The sequence below is a fragment of the Saccopteryx bilineata genome, chromosome X (genome assembly GCF_036850765.1).
Source record: "Saccopteryx bilineata isolate mSacBil1 chromosome X, mSacBil1_pri_phased_curated, whole genome shotgun sequence".
In the NCBI taxonomy this organism is placed as follows: Eukaryota; Metazoa; Chordata; class Mammalia; order Chiroptera; family Emballonuridae; genus Saccopteryx; species Saccopteryx bilineata.
The window spans coordinates 79,385,793-79,405,402 of NC_089502.1; the positions used below are offsets into that span (position 1 = coordinate 79,385,793).

Sequence of the window (19,610 nt, forward strand, 5' to 3'; positions counted from 1 at the left end):
GTTTCCCTTTACTGGGCATCTGGACAAAGAGTACAGGATTTAATAGTTTGGAAAGGGAGTTGAGGGACGCAGCGGCGGCAAGTATGACGAGGAGGAGGAAGGGCTGGGAAGAAGAGAGAGGCTATAGCGGCTGCCGGTTGAGGGAGGAAGAAGTGGGGGTGGGGGAGGAGGAGAGGGAGGAGAGAGATGACATGGGAGAGGAGAAGGAGGGGGTTGCATGGGGGAGGAGGAGAGGGCTCCAGGGACCGTCTGTCGCGGGACAGGCTGGCCAGCTGGGGCGAGGAGCCTGGAGGAGGAGACAGTGGCAGCAGCAGCGTTTGGAGCAGCAGCAGCAGCAGCAGCAGAAGCAGAAGCAGAAGCAAGCACCAGCTATACAGCGGCTCCTCCGTCCCGAGCAGCCACAGTCCCCTGGCTGCGATGGCGCTGCAAAGATTAGCAAGCGAGGAAGCTAAGGGGCCCTGGCGGGAGGCAGACCAGGAACAGCAGGAGCGGGTGGGTAGCCCTGAGCCGGAGCCAGAGCCCTTGCCAGTGCCCCCACCGGAGCCCCAGCCAGAACCCCAGCCCCTACCAGATTCTGCAACCCTGCCAGAGTTGGAGTTTGAGCCTGAGCCGCCAGTGCACGAATCCGAGCCCACACCCACCGTGGAGACCCGCGGTACAGCGCGCGGCTTCCAGCCCCCCGAAGGTGGTTTTGGCTGGATCGTGGTCTTCGCTGCCACCTGGTGCAATGGCTCTATCTTTGGCATCCAGAACTCCTTCGGGATCCTCTACTCCATGCTGCTGCAGGAGGAAAGAGAGAAGAATCGCCAAGTGGAGTTTCAAGCAGGTGAGTGGCCCTGAGCGCCCCACCTGGCATTCCAGGCAAGGGTGTCCGCTCCCACTGCTACTGACCCCATACCTCCTGGTCCGAGGAACTCTTCCAGTCCGCCTCTTTGATTACTCCTTTTGCCCATTGCCCAAGGCAATGCTAAGGCGCAGCCTGAGGGGCTCGGGGCAGCCTTAGTTGTGGACACTTAGGCGCAAGACGTCCTGGGTGGGACCCCGGACATTCATTGATTACAGTTAAGGAATGAACTTTATTGTTTTGGGACAAATCCACGCGCATCTTTTGGGTTTGAGGTATCCTGACCGAAGTACCATGTACTGGGGGGGGGGGGATGTTTGCAAATTTGGGAGGAGGTGCGAGGTCGGGGCGAAGTCATGGAGAGAGAAGAGAGTTGGGAGGCTGGGAGGACTTTCAAAGAAACACCGTACCGCAGATCTGTGCAAGCAGTCCCAGTTTCTGCATGGGGAGCGGACACTTTAGGAATCTTGGTGACTCTGAGTGAACAGTCTAACACATGGCAGGCGTGTGTGCCTGCAGTAGAGAGAGGAAAGGAGGCAGAGAATGCGAGTGGGGGTGTCGCAGGTCTCTGCCCAAATTAGTTGCGGCGCAGCGGGGCTCGGCTCTTTTCCACCACTCTGAGGGAACGAGTGGATCTTTGTGCCCTGTCTGCTGAACCCCAAAGCAGGCAAGAGGCGGTCTCCTGCCCAGAGAGGCGTGAAGCTGCTGTCAGGCTGGGCCCTGCACTCCGCGCCACCCCCAACTTCAGCCCTGCCTTCTCAGCGCCCAGCGCTTCTCCACTATCCTTGGGATGCCTCTTTCAGCCTGAGCTACAATGCTGGCCTCCATCTCTCCGGCTTTCGCGTGAGGCCGACTTGGTCTTTTTCCCTAAGACAAGTAGGTCTGGGGAGCATAGACTTCACTCTCCAGGCCGGCAGCCAGAAGATCACAGGTTTGCGTGCTCCTTGAATTTATCCCACGTGTGAACTCAAAGAGAAGTAGAATAAGCCATCAGTTTTTCTCAGCAAGTAAGGGGCAGAGCCCCTCAGCAGTTCTGTTGAGGAGTCACGGGAGGGAGCTGAAGGGCTTGGGATGCCCTCACCCTCACCGCTCACTCCCTCTTGTGGCTCCACAGAACAGCTGCATTTGCTTTACGCTGCAAGTTTGCCTCTCACAGTGCTACCCTGGGCTGAAGGATTCCCGCCCACCTCAAACACATACTTCTGTTGCTCTCTTAGGATTATTTAATGAAAATAGAAACCCTGAATTCTGGGGCATCCAACCTGTGGGTCCCTCAGACCGTTGGAGAGCCTCTTACCGCTCTCAATGAAGGACTTTTAAAAAAGTTTTTTGTTTGTTTTTATTTAGTTTTTAGCTTCACTGGGCTCCATTTGAAGAAGGGGTTTGGGGGCTGTTGGTTCCTCTGTTCATCTGACCCATTGGTGGAGTGTGCAGGTCCCATTAGAAAGTTTGAGTGTGTGTCAATGACTGTCTAGGGAAGTCTCAGGAGTGCACAATATGCATTAATGCCCTAGTGGAGAGGGTCCCTGGACTGTGTAGAACAACTTCTGGTTGGGGGAGGTGTTACTATCACACTCAACCCTGTTATTTTTTTATTTGCCTATCTTCCTGCTTTGATGCACTTCAGGGGCTCTTTGAAAGGCAACCAGGGTAGTGCCTCTGGCTGTTGCTTAGGTTACCTGGGAGGACACCTGCTGAGCATTGTTTTGTGACTGAAGGCAGGCTGTTGGCTTCTGAGGTCAGGAGCAAATTCTGGCTGAAACTTCATGCGAGGTGGTGGGGGATGGGCTGAAGCTAAGTCCTGGCATTCATGTGGTGTGAGCTGGCCTAGAGTTGCTGCCTTAAGAGTGTGTAATAAAACTTGGAAAAACCACTCTTTTACCAGGAAGAAGTTCACTGCTGGGGAACAAACTTCAAAGTAGGTGATCATAGAGGGCTCACAGGGAAGACTGGTTGGGACTTTCCTGTTAAGGGGGTTGCGATGGGCTGTACAGAGGTGTGGTTGGTGTGTATTCTGACACAGACTAGGTCCACTGAGGGGCTGGGGTTACTGTTTTAAATTCTGTGGAGTATAGGTTAAGAAAGGAAAGAAAGGAATTTGGTATATCCCAGGTCTCAGAATACTTTGACTTGGCCCCTTGCTGGGGTGTTTCTTGAATTCATGAAAGTTGTTTTTGATACAGAAAACTGTTGGGAACATCTTAGTTTTTAATTTGAAAAAGTCAGGAACACCCCTGTGACATTCCCAAGCTCCTAGAAAATTCAGATCCTGAGATTCCAAATATATCTTTGCCTCCACATACTTCATGCAGTTTGCCTCAAATTTTCTAGCCACCTGTGCCACAGCGCTGTTTTCTCAAAGGGATATAAGAGAAGTCAGCAGAAGCTTGCTGAAACCTTTATCAGCCAGTATTTACCTAATAGCCATTCTGGGGAACACAGAACACACACAGCCTACCGTGAAGGAGGTTGGAGCATTGTACATTTCTATCAATGTCTGACATGCCTTTCATCTCTAAATATGTATGAATTTAATGTTTGGAGGTATCCTACAACCAGAATTATCTTCGGCTAGGCCTAATATCTTCACAGCCTTAAAGCTGCACTGATTGGTTTAATGATCTAAGATTCTGCAGATAATTTGGACAGTTGTGTGGGAGCTCCAGAGAAAGGTAATTTTGATGTTCAGGGGCTAAATCTATGTCCAAGAGGTCTCTAGGCATGGGAAAGAACCACGAAAAATAAGAGGAAAGTGAAAATCAGGTCATTAAGCATGCAATATAGAGTCTCTGTGGATTAATATGTACAGTTGTGTGGGGGCACCAGCAGTATATCTTGTTCCTTCTCTTCACCTGTTTTGAAAGGGAAGCCAACCTTCCTTGTTTCTTAGGCCTGGGAGGACTAGCAGGCAAAAGTTTCCTGAGATGGAAGCAAGTGACTAAGGTCTGATTTTAGAAAAAAGAAAAGATCAAGAGCGAATTGAGCCTATACTTTTTTCAGAGCCTCTGGGAAATTTAGGAGTGCCTCAATACAGACCAAGCAGCAGACAGGACAGGGGCAACTAGGCAATTTGGTAAAAAGCATAGCATGGCTTCCTGGTATGAGGGGGGTGTCTTTTGAAGGAAAGATGAAAAAGAGAAGCCAGTTAGCATTGGTTGCAAGTCCCAGCTCATTATTGGAACTCTAAGTGAGTTAGAGCTGGGGCAGAATTAGGGTTTAGGGTCCAGGGGACAAGGCAGAACAAGCTGGAGTTGTTAACATTGGTCACAAGCTTAGGTCTTTTTGAATGTGTTCCAGAATAAACCTATTACCTTGCACTTTCCACTTCAACTGCCAGTCTAGCATTGAGCCATAAAATATGATGGAAGACATTTTTTTTATTTGGCAGTTTATAAACATGCTTCTTGCAGGCTTTCAGGTGGGGAGAATATGGCTAGGGCTGTCACCACCTAGGAACAGGGACAATGGTCATAGAAGTTGGGCACAAGATAGTTCAGGTTCATGGACTACTATGATGAAGATAGAATTTTCTAGGCATGGGAAAATGGTACTCTGCCTTTTGGGCAGAGTCCTAAGGGTGGGTGAGGCAAGTAGCAGATTAAGTTGCCTGTCTCTTCTTAATCTTAGGTGCTTTCACTGCTTGGTTCAATGTCTAACTGGGCTGACCATTAAATTACTGACTCTGGGAGCCAGGTATCTTTTGAGCAAACCGGCCAATGTTTTGCCTTTGGCTAAAAGCTTTTGCCTACTGTCCAAAAAGTTAGATCAGGTCAGCTTAAAGCCTACTACAGAGCTTTGAGTCACAGAGCCATTGACCAGGCATCTTTCAAGTCAATCTTCTCTGCCTACTCTCCAACCAAACTGGGTCCCAAACTGAGACCTTGACTCACACTAGAAAGGAAGTGGAGGAGAGTTCTGACTGTTTGGAAGCCAGCCAGAGAATATATTTGTTTAAGGTGAGAAGCTGATTGGGGATGGGTTCTTGATTCACTGTCTAGTAGCCTCAAATGCTCATTACAACTCTAAATGTGAACCCTAAAGAGCTGATGATCTCAGTAATACTAGCTAGGCAGTCACTATGAGTTAGATGACTTATGTTCTTGACTCACTGTATGACTTTCAGCAGGCACTTTGCTTCTCTGTACTTTAGTTTATCTATACGTGAGATGAGAGAGTTAGACTAGATGAAATTTTTAGCTCCACCATTGTATCTTTCTAGAACTTTGTGACATTTTATTCTTTACATTGACCTGGCAAAAATTTGACTCATTCAGACAAATGGAGTTTGCCTAAATGTGAGTGCAGACAGGTTGGGAGGAGATTGAGAAAGTAATGAAAAGCCATGTAGATATCATGTCCCCACGTTGTGTGTAAAGACTGTGGCTCGGTTCATGTGTACTTGAAAAGATCCACTTCTATTTTACCCAGTATCCAAAGGCAGCGTTGGAGGTACAACTGCTTCTCCCAGAATGTCCTAAGCCTTCAAGAGGATGCCCTCCACTTGGCCTGCTGCAGGCTAGCAGACTGAGTCTGTATGCTGCTTTTTCTTAGCACTTGAACCTGCTCCTGAAAAGCATTAAACTGCAAACATTCCCTCAAGACTCAGTTTGGACTCCTCTCTTGAAGCTTAATTTCTCACATCTCATTTTCATTTCTTGGAAATTTGTGGTTATTATGACCTTGGTTTGCTGTTACTTCAGAATAGAACAGTAAACCAAGATTCATAAGAGGGCTTCAGATAGGGCATCTTTATAGCTGACTCAGGACCACTGCCTAGGTCCCATTGTGGTGAGGTCCCAAAAGGCTCCCTTTTGGGTATCCACAATCCTTGGTCAATTTCAGCTTCATTCAAGTCTTAGCTAAGAGTGTGTCTACTGAAATAGCAAGCACAGTGCTCTCCCCCCTTTTCCATGAATTTATACTTGCTTGTCATTGGAAATATTTCTTCCAGTGTCATGAAAACTAAACAAGCAACTGGACTATGAACATTTGCAAAAGTACATAAAGGATGTCATCTCAACCTTTTGAGCAGATCAGTTTCCCAGAAAGGTCTGCTGCTTTTTCCACCAGAATCTGTTTGTTCTGTTACATTTTAAAAAGAAATAATCATTTACTCTTTTCAGATTGTGTGAAAGGTGGAGTGGTATTTCTTGTCTTGAAAAGATCCGTTTCACCTGAGATTGAATGAGTAAACCTTAGAGCCTTTATTCATAAAACCATAGAGAAAATATTTTACTTATCATACACACAGGTGCGTGCGCGCGCGCACACACACACACACACACCATATACTTAAAGCTATGAATTATGAATATTTTATCTGAAAAAAGTATTTTGCTATCTGTTTATGGAATCAGGTTTAATACAACACAGCCCTTTGTAGGGGTTATGGGGGACTAGTGCAAAAGACTTAGAATGGAAAACTTGTCAGGTGTAAATGGTAAAGAGAATATGACCATCCTGGGCTACATCTTGGCCTGTACCCCTTCCCAACTTCCCAACAGTGGGGCTTGGAAACATTTTTTGAAAGTTTCTTTATGCTCCCATTCTTTCCTTATCCTGTATCTCTTTCAGGACTCAAAAGGAGGAGGTTTTAGGACACTCAGCCTTCTCCCATTTTACGCATGAAAGAGGATTAAATTTAAGGACATTTAATCACCTGTTTTGAAGATGGGTGTTGTAGTAACTAATGTGAAATCACTTGCTACCTATTTGTAGGTGGTGAATGTGGCCTGTTTGGGTGGCTTGAGGAAGTACATGCTTCTTCTTCACCCTGGTAGTCTTGCCCTTCTCTATCCTATACTTTGCTCTAGTTTCTGGGGTTGGTAGGAGAAGAAGAGATGAAATTGGCTGTCCCAACAACATATTTTCTGAACTTCTTCTATTTTCATGGTGCATTTGTATCATCATTGGTAGATATGGCACCTCCCTTCCTCCCAGTATTGTATTCTGTCTTATCTTTCTTTCCCTTGCTCAGTTAGAGGAACAACTGGGGTTTTGGATGTTGTATAGGCCCAACTCCAGCCTGGGTCTCAGGTCAAATCCTACACATCTCACAGAGGCATCTCTCCCCTCTCTTATTCTCCACTGTCTGGGGGAAGGGTGACTTTCCATGGAACACTCAAGAGTGTGGAAGCCATCACCTCTGGATTTTTGCAGTAAGATGGCTGCTATGAAACAGTTTTTGTTTTTTCCATACTTCTTCTTTCCATAGCCCCAGGAGCCCAGCCAAGGAGATAGTATTTTTAGCAAGTCTTATCCTGGTCAGTTGCATACCTTTTTCTTCAAATTTTCAGTATTATTGTCCCCCATTTCCTGGATCAACTTTAGAGAGTTCAGATTGGTCTTCAGTAGCTTCAGGAGTTCTGAATAAAACAGAACTCTTATTCTATTTTAAGCCACTATCATCTATTGCAGAATTTATTGTAAAGAAGTTGAAGAATGGAGAATACAAATATTCAAGCCCTAATTAGAGTTAAAAATGCCTTCAGTGAGAAGCGTAGAGAAAGGAAGTGAAGCTCTCAGGTTAGTTGCTTCTCTGCTTCTATGCAGCTGAAGAGAAAAAGGAAAGGGTATTGTCACTAAACAAGCAGTCTCCACACAGTCTCTTCGCCCAATCCTGTGGATCTGCCTTCATACCCTCTTACTTAGGCTGAAAGGGTATGTGCATTCACCCATGTGTCCAGACCTGCGTTTATGTGTGTATGGCTGGGTGTGTGATGTCTGTTTGGGTCAATTAACATAATTGCTTAGAACATGGTATCTATGAGACTACGGTCACAAGTTCAGCCACTTGTTCAGGTCACTGAGATTTTCACAAAGAAAAAACTCTTCTGTTCCCCACAGGGCACTGAGTTGAAGTATGGAGATGACTTCCTATAAGTGCTTTCTGCTACTGGGGGAAAGGTACAAGGTACACAGCCTGGTTATAACTGCTCTGCTGCATTCTACAGTGTATTTTTTTTGATGTTTACTTCTATTAAATATAATAATAATAATGGCTAACATTTATTTAGCCTTTAGCAATTAACTCTGTGCCAGGCATTATCTTAAACACTTTACATGTACCAACTCATTTTACTTCTGAACAACCCTAAGAGGTAGGTACCATTATTTTCTCCATTTCCCAGATAAAGAGACAGAGGCACAGGTTAATTAATTTGCTTAAGCTTATACAACAAATAATGGCCGATCCAGGATTTGAACCCAGAGTCTGTGTTCAGAACTCCTGCTTTTAGATATTAATTAATGTATAGTAAAAATGGGGAGGGGCAGATATCAAAGGGTCTGCTGTAGAATTTTTCATTCCTATAGCTTCAGAGCATCCTTATGACTAAGAGATAAAAAGAGATGACCAAGAAAGGATTTAATAAACAAAAGTTCAGCAGTCTTGTGATACATGACATACTCTTCTAACCACCCATCTTACTTTACCCAGTGTCATAATCCTTGGGTCTGAATTTGACCAGAGAAACTGTTTCTTCTTACTTGTTTAGTCCTGAAAGAGTCACAAGGCTTCAGTGTTCTCATCTGCACAATGAGTTTAACAGTATTTACTTTTATAGGACTTTGAGGATCAAATGAGATTGTGTAGATGAAAGACATTTTTAAATTGTGAAGGGGTTAATGTTGTTATTATCATTATCAACCAGTAACCTTATTCAGCTTGTAGAAACTGAGTAACTAAACATTTTCCTAAATGTTTCTGGAAGAGGAATTAACCTCTCCTCCTTAAACTCCACCTCCTTACTCCATTTCTTCCCCATCTCCCCTCTGCATTATTCTGCAGTTTGAGCTGAGTATTCTGTAGCTAAAGACTGGCTGTGTTCTTTTTATTGTTGTTCAGTTTTCTAAGAGCCCAGGGAGAAGAAGGGCCAAATCCCAGGTCATATACATTCAAGGAAATAAGACATGTTGAAATATTTATAGCTCTTTGCAGGAACTAACAAATCTCCCTGAGAGTCAAGGCCTGAGTTTTTTAGTAGAAATTGCTAGTAATTGGAGGTGGATGTTGGGTGGAGATAAGGTGTACCTTCCTCCTGGGGGTCTCTCACATAGCCTCTGTTATCCTGCAGGTAGTGATCAGAAGTTCTGGGCCAGGCGACTTTAAACATATAAGAGGCCTTGCTTGTTTGTATTCAGTTTTGGAGTGGACCAATTTCCTTTTGTTTTAAACAAGATACATCTGGAGAACATGGGCCACAAAAGGCCAAAGACCTGGAGGAGGATTGCAATAGTAGTTTATTTATTTATTTATTTATTTATTTTTATTTATTCATTATAGAGAGGAGAGGGAGAGACAAAGAGAGGGACAGAGAGAGAGAGAGGAGAGACAGAAGGGGGGAGGAGCTGGAAGCATCAACTCTCATATGTGCCTTGACCAGGCAAGCCCAGGGTTTCGAACCGGTGACCTCAGCATTTCCAGGTTGATGCTTTATCCACTGCGCCACCACAGGTCAGGCAGTAGTTTTGAGCAAAGAGTTTAGTAACTACTTAAGGAGCCTTCATTAAGACCATCTAACACATGAATCAGAATGGAACTCTTTTTCTTTGTTATAAACAACAAGACAAAATCCTCAAGACCTCCTTCAAGACAAAGATTTCAAATATATTAGGACTTGTTATCTTGATTTTCAGTTTTGTTTTGTTTTTTTGTATTTTTCTGAAGCTGGAAATGGGGAGAGACAGTCAGACAGACTCCTGCATGCGCCCGACCGGGATCCACCCGGCACGCCCACCAGGGGGCGACGCTCTGCCCACCAGGGGGCGATGCTCTGCCCCTCCGGGGCGTCGCTCTGCCGCAACCAGAGCCACTCTAGTGCCTGGGGCAGAGGCCAAGGAGCCATCCCCAGTGCCCGGGCCATCTTTGCTCCAATGGAGCCTTGGCTGCGGGAGGGGAAGAGAGAGACAGAGAGGAAGGAGGGGGAGTGGAGAAGCAAATGGGCGCTTCTCCTGTGTGCCCTGGCCGGGAATCGAACCCGGGACTTCTGCACGCCAGGCCGATGCTCTACCACTGAGCCAACCGGCCAGGGCCGATTTTCAGTTTTTTAAATTACTGAGCTAAAAGGCATTTTAGAGACCTCTTAATCCTATCCCTTCTGGTTCCCATTTTATAGGTATGAAATGAGATCTGGAAAGATGTGACCTCAATCAGCATTATGGGAAGATGATTTTAGTGGAGGTTTCTTTGTAAGAGAGGTTGGGAAATGGGTGCAAGGGATGGGGCTTCTTGTACCCTGGGAGTCCCCCAATTCAATACTGACACACTGACCCCTTTATCTCTTTCAGAAATTTCTCAGAGTCAATCTCCAGGCTCCACTTTGTGGAAACAGATTATATTTTAATAAATGTAATTTTATTTAATATTAGTCAAAATTCAAGAGATAAAATGGTGGAAGTCTTTTTTTAAAAATTAATTTTACTAGGGTGACATCAATAAATCAGGGTACATATGTTCAAAGAAAACATGTCCAGGTTATCTTGTCATTCAATTATGTTGCATACCCATCACCCAAAGTCAGATTGTCCTCCGTCACCTTCTATCTAGTTTTCTTTGTGCCCCTCCCCCTCCCCTTTCCCTCCCCCCCATAACCACCACACTCTTGTCTATGTCTCTTAGTCTTGTTTTTATGTCCCACATACGTATGGAATCATGCAGTTCTTGGTTTTTTCTGATTTACTTATTTCACTCCGTATAATGTTATCAAGATCCCACCATTTTGTTGTAAATGATCCGATGTCATCATTTCTTATGGCTGAGTAGTATTCCACAGTGTATATGTGCCACATCTTCTTTATCCAGTCTTCTATTGAAGGGCTTTTTGGTTGTTTCCATGTCTTGGCCACTGTGAACAATGCTGCAAAGAACATGGGGCTGCATGTATCTTTACGATTCAATGTTTCTGAGTTTTGGGGGTATATACCCAGTAGAGGGATTGCTGGGTCATAAGGCAGTTCTATTTTCAGTTTTTTGAGGAACCACCATAATTTCTTCCATAATGGTTGTACTACTTTACATTCCCACCAACAGTGGATGAGGGTTCCTTTTTCTCCACAGCCTCTCCAACATTTGCTATGACCTGTCTTGTTAATAATAGCTAATCTAACAGGTGTGAGGTGGTATCTCATTGCAGTTTTGATTTGCATTTCTCTAATAAGTAATGAAGATGAGCATCTTTTCATATATCTGTTGGCCATTTGTATTTCTTCCTGGGAGAAGTGTGTGTTCATGTCCTCTTCCCATTTTATTATTGGATTGTTTGTTTGTTTGTTGTTGAGTTTTATGAGTTCTTTGTATATTTTAGATATTAGGCCCTTATTTGAGCTGTTGTTTGAAAATATCATTTCCCATTTAGTTGGCTGTCTGTTTATTTTGTTGTCAGTTTCTCTTGCTGAGCAAAAGCTTTTTAGTCTGCCCTGGCCGGTTGGCTCAGCGGTAGCACGTCGGCCTGGCATGTGGGGGACCCGGGTTCGATTCCCGGCCAGGGCACATAGGAGAAGCGCCCATTTGCTTCTCCACTCCCCCTCCTTCCTCTCTGTCTCTCTCTTTCCCTCTCGCAGCCAAGGCTCCATTGGAGCAAAGATGGCCCGGGCGCTGGGGATGGCTCCTTGGCCTCTGCCCCAGGCACTAGAGTGGCTCTGGTTGTGGCAGAGCGACGCCCCGGAGGGGCAGAGCATCGCCCCTTGGTGGGCAGAGCATCGCCCCTGGTGGGTGTGCCGGGTGAATCCCGGTCCTGCGCATGCGGAAGTCTATCTGACTGTCTCTCCTCCTTTCCAGCTTCAGAAAAATACAAAAAAAAAAAGTTTTAGTCTGATGTAGTCCCATTCATTTATCTTTGCCTTCACTTCTTTGGAGTCAAATTCATAAAATGCTCTTTAAAACCCAGGTCCATGAGTTTAGTACCTATGTCTTCTTTTATGTACTTTATTGTTTCAGGTCTTATATTTAGGTCTTTGATCCATTTTGAATGAATTTTAGTACAAGGGGACAAGCTGTAGTCGAGTTTCATTCTTTTGCATGTGGCTTTCCAGTTTTCCCAGCACCATTTGTTGAAGAGGCTTTCTTTCTCCATTGTGTGTTGTTGGCCCCATTATTGAAAATTATTAAAACCATATATATGTGGTTTCATTTCTGGACTTTCTATTCTGTTCCATTGGTCTGAGTGTCTATTTTTCTGCCAATACCATGCTATTTTGATTGTAGTGACCCTATAATATAGTTTGAAGTCAGGTATTGTAATGCCCCCAGCTTCATTCTTTTTCCTTAGGATTGCTTTGGCTATTTGGGGTTTTTTTATAGTTCCATATAAATCTGATGAGTTTTGTTCCATTTCTTTAAAAAATGTAATTGGAATTTTGATGGGAATTGCATTAAATTTGTATACTGCTTTGTGTAATATGGCCATCTTGATTATATTTATTCTTCCTATCCAAGAACAAGGGATATTCTTCCATCTCATTGTATCTTTTTCGATTTCCCTTAACAATACTTTGTAGTTTTCATTATATAGGTCCTTTACATCCTTTGTTACGTTTATTCCTAGGTATTTTATTTTTTTTGTTGCAATCATGAAGGGGATTATTTTTTTGAGTTCGTTCTCAAATGTTTCATTGTTGGCATATAGAAAGGCTATAGACTTTTGTATGTTAATTTTGTATCCTACAACCTTACTGCATTGGCTTATTGTTTCTAGTAGTCTTTTTGTAGATTCTTTGGGGTTTTTGATATATAGGGGAGGATCATGTCATCTGCAAAAAGTGATACCTTTACTTTTTCTTTTCCGATATGGATGCCTTTTATTTCTTTGTCTTGTCTGATTGCTCTGACTAGAACCTTTAGCACAACATTAAATAAGAGTGGAGAGAGTGGACAACCCGGTCTTGTTCCTGATTTAAGTGGGAAAGCCTTCAGTTTTTTGCCATTTAATATGATGTTAGCTCATGGTTTTTCATATATGGCCTTTATCATGTTGAGATATTTTCCTTCTATACCCATTTTGTTGAGAGTCTTTTTTTTTTAAGATTTTATTTATACATCATAGAGAGGAGAGAGAGAGAGAGAGAGAGAGGGAGAGAGAGAGAGAGAGAGAGAGAGAGAGAAAGAAGGGGGGAGAAGCAGGAAGCATCAACTCCCATATGTGCCTTGACCAGGCAAGCCCAGGCCTTTGAACTGGCAACCTCAGCATTTCAGGTTGACGCTTCATCCACTGCACCACCACAGGTCAGGCCTTGTTGAGAGTCTCTTAAACATAAAATTTTGTTGTATTTTATGGAATGCCTTTTCTGCATCTATTGATAAGATCATGTGGTTTTTGTTTTTTGTTTTGTTGATATGGTGTATTACGTTAACCGTTTTACATATGTTGAACCATCCTTGAGATTCTGGGTTGAATCCCACTTCATCATTATGTATTATTTTTTTAATATGTTGTTGTATTTGATTTGCTAGTATTTTGTTTAGTATTTTAGCATCTGTATTCATTAGAGATATTGGTCTGTTGTTTTCTTTTTTTGTGCTGTCCTTGCCCGGTTTTGGTATGAGAGTTATGTTGGCCTCATAAAATGTGTTTGGAAGTATTGCTTCTTCTTCAATTTTTTGGAAGACTTTGCGTAGAATAGGAACCAAGTCTTCTTTGAATGTTTGATAGAATTCACTAGTATATCCATCTGGGCCTGGACTTTTATTTTGGGGAAGGTTTTTTAATAGTTTTTTCTATTTCTTCCCTGCTAATTAGTCTGTTTAGGCTTTCTGCTTCTTCTTGACTCAGTCTAGGAAGGTTGTATTGTTCTAGGAATTTATCCATTTCTTCTAGGTTGTTGAATTTAGTGGCATAAAGTTTTTCATAGTATTCTACAATAATTCTTTGTATATCTACGGTGTCCGTGGTGATTTCTCCTCTTTCATTTTGGATTTTGTTTATATGAGTTCTTTCTCTTTTTTCCTTGGTAAGTCTTGCCAAGGGTTTGTCAATTTTGTTGATCTTTTCAAAGAACCAGCTCCTTGTTCTATTAATTTTTTCTATAGTTTTTCTGTTCTCTATTTCATTTATTTCTGCTCTGATTTTTATTATCTCCTTTCTTTGTCTGGTTTTCGGTTGTCTTTGTTCTTCTTTTTCCAGTTCCTTAAGGTGTAAAGTTAAGTGGTTTACTTGGGCTCTCTCTTATTTGTTCATAAAAGCCTGAAGTGATATGAACTTCCCTCTTATCACTGCTTTTGCTGCATCCCATAGGTTCTGATATGTTGTATTGTCATTTTCATGTATCTGTTTATATCTTTTGATCTCTGCGCTTATTTCTTCTTTGACCCATTCATTTTTTAAAAGTATGTTGTTTAGTTTCCACACTTTTGTGGAGGTTTTTATCTCTTTTTTGCAGTTGAATTCTAGTTTCAAGGCTTTATGATCAGAAAATATGCTTGGTACAACTTCGATTTTTCTGAATTTGCTGATGTTATTTTTGTGGTCCAACATATGGTCAATTCTTGAGAATGATCCATGTACACTGGAGAAAAATGTATACTCTGTCATTTTGGGATGAAATGTCCTATAGATGTCTATCATATCCAGGTGCTCTAGTGTTTTGTTTAAGGCCAATATATCTTTAATGATTCTCTGTTTGGATGACCAATCTAGAGCCATCAGTGGTGTATTGAGGATTCTAAGTATGACTGTATTTTTGTAAGTTTTTGTTTTAAGGTCAATAAGTAGCTGTCTTATATATTTTGGTGCTCCTTGGTTTGGTACATACATATTAAGAATTGTTATGTCTTTTTGATTCAGCCTACCCTTAATCATTATGAAATAACCATTTTTGTCTCTGAGTACTTTTGCTCTCTTGTAGTCAGCATTATCAGATATGAGTATTGCTACGCCTGCTGTTTTTTTTTTTTTTTGGATGTTATTTGCTTGGAGTATTTACAATTCACTTTGAATTTGTTTTTATCCTTGTTGCTTAGATGAGTTTCTTGTAGGCAGCATAGAGTTGGATTTTCTTTTTTAATCCATTCTGCTACTCTGTGCCTTTTTATTGGTGAATTTAATCTGTTTACATTTAGTGTAATTAAGACTATGCTTTTAGGGATCATTTCTATAGTTTGTTATATTTAGTGTAATTATTGACACTTGTGGGTTCCCTATTGCCATTTTATACATTGCTTTCTTTCAGTTTTGTGTCTTGTTTGAGTCTTCTCTTTTGTTTTTCTATCCTTTGTTTTTGTTTAGTTGTATTTCATACTTATTTCCTCTGTTGCTATCTTTTTTAAATCAAGTGCTTCTATGGTGGTTTTTTCAAGGGTGGTTACCATTAAGTAATGAGAAGGGTTCCTATACTGTTCATTGTGATGCACTATCTTGTAAGTACTTATGTAGTCCATTGTCCTTTGCTACTGTTATTTTCTGTCCTCTCCCCTTTTTGTTTGTTTATTTTTGTTGTCACAGTTTAAATTTGGTTTTATTGTTTTCTTGGTGGAGCTTTTAATTGTGGTTTTGTTTTGTTTTGTTCCTTGTATCTGGTTGGAAAACCCCCTTTAGTAATTCCTGAAGTGGGGGTTTTCTGATGATAAATTCCCTCATCTTTTCTGTGTCTGTGAATGTTTTTATTTCTCCTTCGTATTTGAAGGACAGCTTTGATGGGTATAGTATTCTTGGCTGAACGTTCCTCTCTTTCAGGACTTTAAATATTGGGGTCCACTCTCTTCTAGCTTGTAGAGTTTCTCTTGAGAAATCCAATGATAATCTAATGGGTCTTCCTTTATATGTTGTATTCTTCTTTCCCCTGGCTGCCTTGAGAATGTTTTCTTTGTCATTGGTTTGTGCCAATTTCATTATGATGTGCCTTGGAGTAGGTTTGTTGGGGTTAAAAAAACTTGGAGTTCTGTTTGCTTCTTGAATTTGAGGCTTAAGTTCTTTCCACAGGCTTGGGAAGTTCTCATCTATTAGTTGTTTGAGTATGTTCTCCATTCCATTTTCTTTCTCTTCTCCCTCTGATATACCTATTATTCTTATGTTATTCTTTTTGATGGAGTCAGACAATTCCTGTAGGGCTTTCTCATTTTTTTAAATTTTTGAGTCTCTTTCTTCTTCTCCCTGTTGTGCTTCAAGTTGCTTGTCTTCTATGTTACTAATCCTACCTTCTATCTGGACTGTTCTATTAGCTAAGCTTGTTACCTTGTTTTTCAGTTCATGAATTGAGTTTTTTTTTTTATCTCTGTTTGATTTGTTTTTATAGTTTCAATTTTCTTGGTAATATATTCTTTGTGTTTGTTGAATTGTTTTTTGAATTCCCTAAATTGCCTTTCTGTGTTTTCTTGTATATCTGTGAGTATTTTTAGGATTTCTATTTTAAATTCTCTGTCATTTAGCTCCAAGGTTTCCAATATATTAAATTTTTTCTCCATAGATTTTTTTCCTCATCTATCTGTGCTACCTCTCTGTCTTTTATATCCATGATATTCGATTTTCTTTTCCTTAATGACATCTGAGGGTGGTTTTGTTGATAGTACTAATGAGAATTAATAAAAAGTAAAAAGTAAAAAAAATAAATTAAAAAATAAAAAATTATTTTTTTCACTCCTCTCGTCTCCCCTCCTTCTTGAGAAAATCTTGTGAACTGTGAATTATATTGTGCTAAATAGAACAAAAGCTACCTACAATGGAGGGGCTGAGTTGGGGAGAAGTGATAAAGGGGCAAAAAAGGGGGTATGGACCCAGAAAATGCAAAAAAGTAAAAAATTTCGGTCAAGAATAAAATGATTTGCTTGTAGGTGATGGTTAACTAAGAGATATAATGAGAGGAATAAGAGGGAAACAGGAAAAATGGAAAAAAAATTAAAAATTACTATTGTACTTGGTGGAGGAAAAACTAGATAAAATGGAGATCCAGGGTTGGGTGCACTGCTAGTGAGTTAAAAAAGTGAAGTAAAAAACCCCCAAAGCACCACAAAGAAAAATTTGAGTCCCAAATAAAATAATTTGTTCATGATTGAGGATTGAATGAGAGGAAAAGTAAAGGAGAAAAGAACAAACTAATATAGAGGGAGAAAGAAAAAAAAAGAAAGAGGAAAACACAAAAAGAAGAAAAAAGAACAAAAGGAGAAAGAGAGAGAGTTAAGGGTTTTGGAGTGCAACCCTCATAGAGAGAAAGGAAGAGGAAAGGAAAGATAATGAGAGATGTAACACTTATGGGTATCAAGGAGAAGAGAGAGTAAGACCGGCAGAGAATTAAATGACCAAATTGGAAAAGGGAGAAAATAATCAAGACAAGAAGGTAAGAGAAACAAATGAACAAATATAATAAAATGTGATAGGTTATAAAGTCTGTGAATTATTCTTGATTTTGAGAGGTTATCTTCTTGCTCTTTCTTTTCTCTCCCTCTTCCTGGTTGGTGACTTTGTGCCCCATTTCTGCCCCTGTGGCACGTTTAGGTAGAGGTTTGCAGTTGATAAGTCTCTATGGCGATGACATATATTGGGCTTCAGTCTCATTGGCAGTCGAGGCTCATTAGCATTTGCAGGCTCCAACAATGAGAGAGTCCGTTTTTCCGGAGCCTCTCTCCTAGTCCTTCCTTCCTGAATTAGCAGCCTGATGATCCAGCTATGGGGTTGCTGCTGCCTCTGCCTGGAGATTAAGAGGCTCAAAGAGCTGGCAAATCCCCACTCTATTCCCACTCAGCGCAGGGCTCTGGGTAAAGGCCCAATAAGTTAGAGCTGCTAGCATAATCAGGCGGGGCTGGTAGCCAATTGTTTTCAAGGTGCCTTTCTATGCACCTCTAGGCACGTCCCGAATGCTTCAGCACTCTGTGAAACCCCTTTCCCCAGGTTTTTGGCACTTCAATGCCCTAGTCACTGAAAAGCAGGAGGACTTACAAGCTGCCAAATCCCTCTTTTTAACATAAAGCCCTGAATATGCAAGCTCTGCCAATCAGAGGTTGCCCCCACCCCTATGTGCATAGCATAACAATAGGTACTAAAAAATATTTCCACTCTTGTCTTAGATCGCTGACCTGAGAGAGATCTTGTCAGTTAGGGTCGCATAGGTCAGTTGGGAGGCGAGCAGATTGTGGGTTAAGCTAATCCTTCATGGGTCTGTTAGCTTGTATGGCTGGGTGAGGCGCCCCACCTGCCTGGAGAAGTTTAAGTGTAAGGAATCTCACTTTCGCGTGCCGCTCTTCAGGGCGCAGGGTCAGTGACACTGAGACTCCAATCACAGCCCATGCAAAGGCCTCTGACTCTGCCCCTCTGTCTTGGAACACGGGTGCCCACTCCCAGGGGAATCTCTCACCCACTATCTGTGCTTGCTGACCAGGATATCGAGCTGGCTGCCTCTCGCCCTGGGTGATGCGCCCTGCCTGCTAGGAAAAGTTCCAGTGTTGGGAATTTCACTTCTGCTCACTCCCCACGTGTCGCTTTTTCAGGTCACAGGGGCAATCCTGAGACTCCGGATTTGGCCCACACAAAGGCCTCTGACTCTGCCCCTCTGTCCGGTAACACAGGCAGCTTCTCCTGGGGGAATCTCGCCCACTGTCCGTGCTCGCCGACCAGAATATTGTGCTGGCTGCCTCTCGACCTGGGTGAGGCACCCTCCCCGCCAGGAGAAATTTGAGCGTAGGGAATTTTGCTCCTGCTCACTTCCCACATGCCACTTTTTCAGGGCACAGGGCGACCCCGAGACTCCGGTTTTGGCCCACACAAAGGCTTCTGACTCTGCCCCTCTGTTCAGTAACACGGATGCCCACTCACGGACTCTAGGAGGAATCTTTCACACACTATCTGCGCTCGCCGACCAGGAGATCGGGTCAGTTGGCTGCCCCATTTGTTTTTCTTTGTCTGGATTTGGCACGAGCGTTAGCTTGTGTTGACTGGGTTGCCACAAGCACAGTTTTTCCTCAGCTTGGATGTCCGTGCCACAGCCTGGTTCAGACGTTTGTGCCTCAGCCTGGTACTATTCACACCCTATGCCCATCTCAGTTCCTATATTCTTAGTTCCCAGTGAAAGCAGCCCTTATTTAGGTTAGTGAGGAAGGTGGAGTGTTTCTTCCTCCGTCTTATTTCCTTTGGGTTGATTATATATTTAGTCAATTTTTCATTCAATCATACCTTTGCATTTAGTGTGGAACTGCTGGAGGCTCCAAGGATAGATTTTTCTGTCTCTGGTTGAAGATCTTGTTGAATTTTTGGGGAGATTTATCAGTATCGCTCCTTATGGCGCCATTTCTTTGATGTCCAGAAGTCTTTTTTTAATTTTTTTATTCCTGTCTCCAAGCTACTTTGTTTCCCAATAGCGAGGCCACCAGTATTACCTGGTGTATTCTTTTAGAAACATTCCATTTATGTACAAACAGTTGTACGTGTGTGTATGTACACCCTATTTTTAAACACAAACTGTAAGCTATAATTCACATTACCTTCCATTTTGCCTTTTTACTTCAAAATATATTTTGGGTGTTGTTATACATTTAGTGCATAAAGTTTCACTCTATTTTTGTAACTGCACAGTGGTTTATAATATGGGTATATCATAATTCATTTAATCAACACTTTGCTAATAGGAATTCAAACTGTTATCAATCTTTCAATATGGGCTCTGGAACCAAACAGCACTAGATACAGTTACTTACCACTTGTTTGGCCTAAGGTTTTAGCTTTTTGAAGTCTGAGTTTCCTTTTGTATAAAATGATAATACTATCAATCATTATTAATGTGGATGAGGCATATAAAACATCTAGCATACAACTTGGCACATAATCAACAAATAACAAATAAATGTTAA

The 19,610-nt window shown here is 42.2% G+C and overlaps 1 protein-coding gene across 2 annotated transcripts in view; it reads left to right on the plus strand.

The window, feature by feature from the left end:
• Positions 1–205: 205 nt before the first annotated feature.
• SLC16A2 (solute carrier family 16 member 2) overlaps positions 206–19,610 on the plus strand; it is a 185,041-nt gene continuing 165,636 nt past the window's right edge. The window contains exon 1 of one of the 2 annotated variants that reach the window (XM_066250045.1): positions 206–826. In XM_066250045.1, coding sequence (XP_066106142.1) covers positions 418–826 — 409 coding nt within the window. In that variant the 5' untranslated portion in view covers positions 206–417. The remainder of the gene's footprint in view (positions 827–19,610) is intronic. The other variant, XM_066250044.1, reaches the window with a different exon arrangement.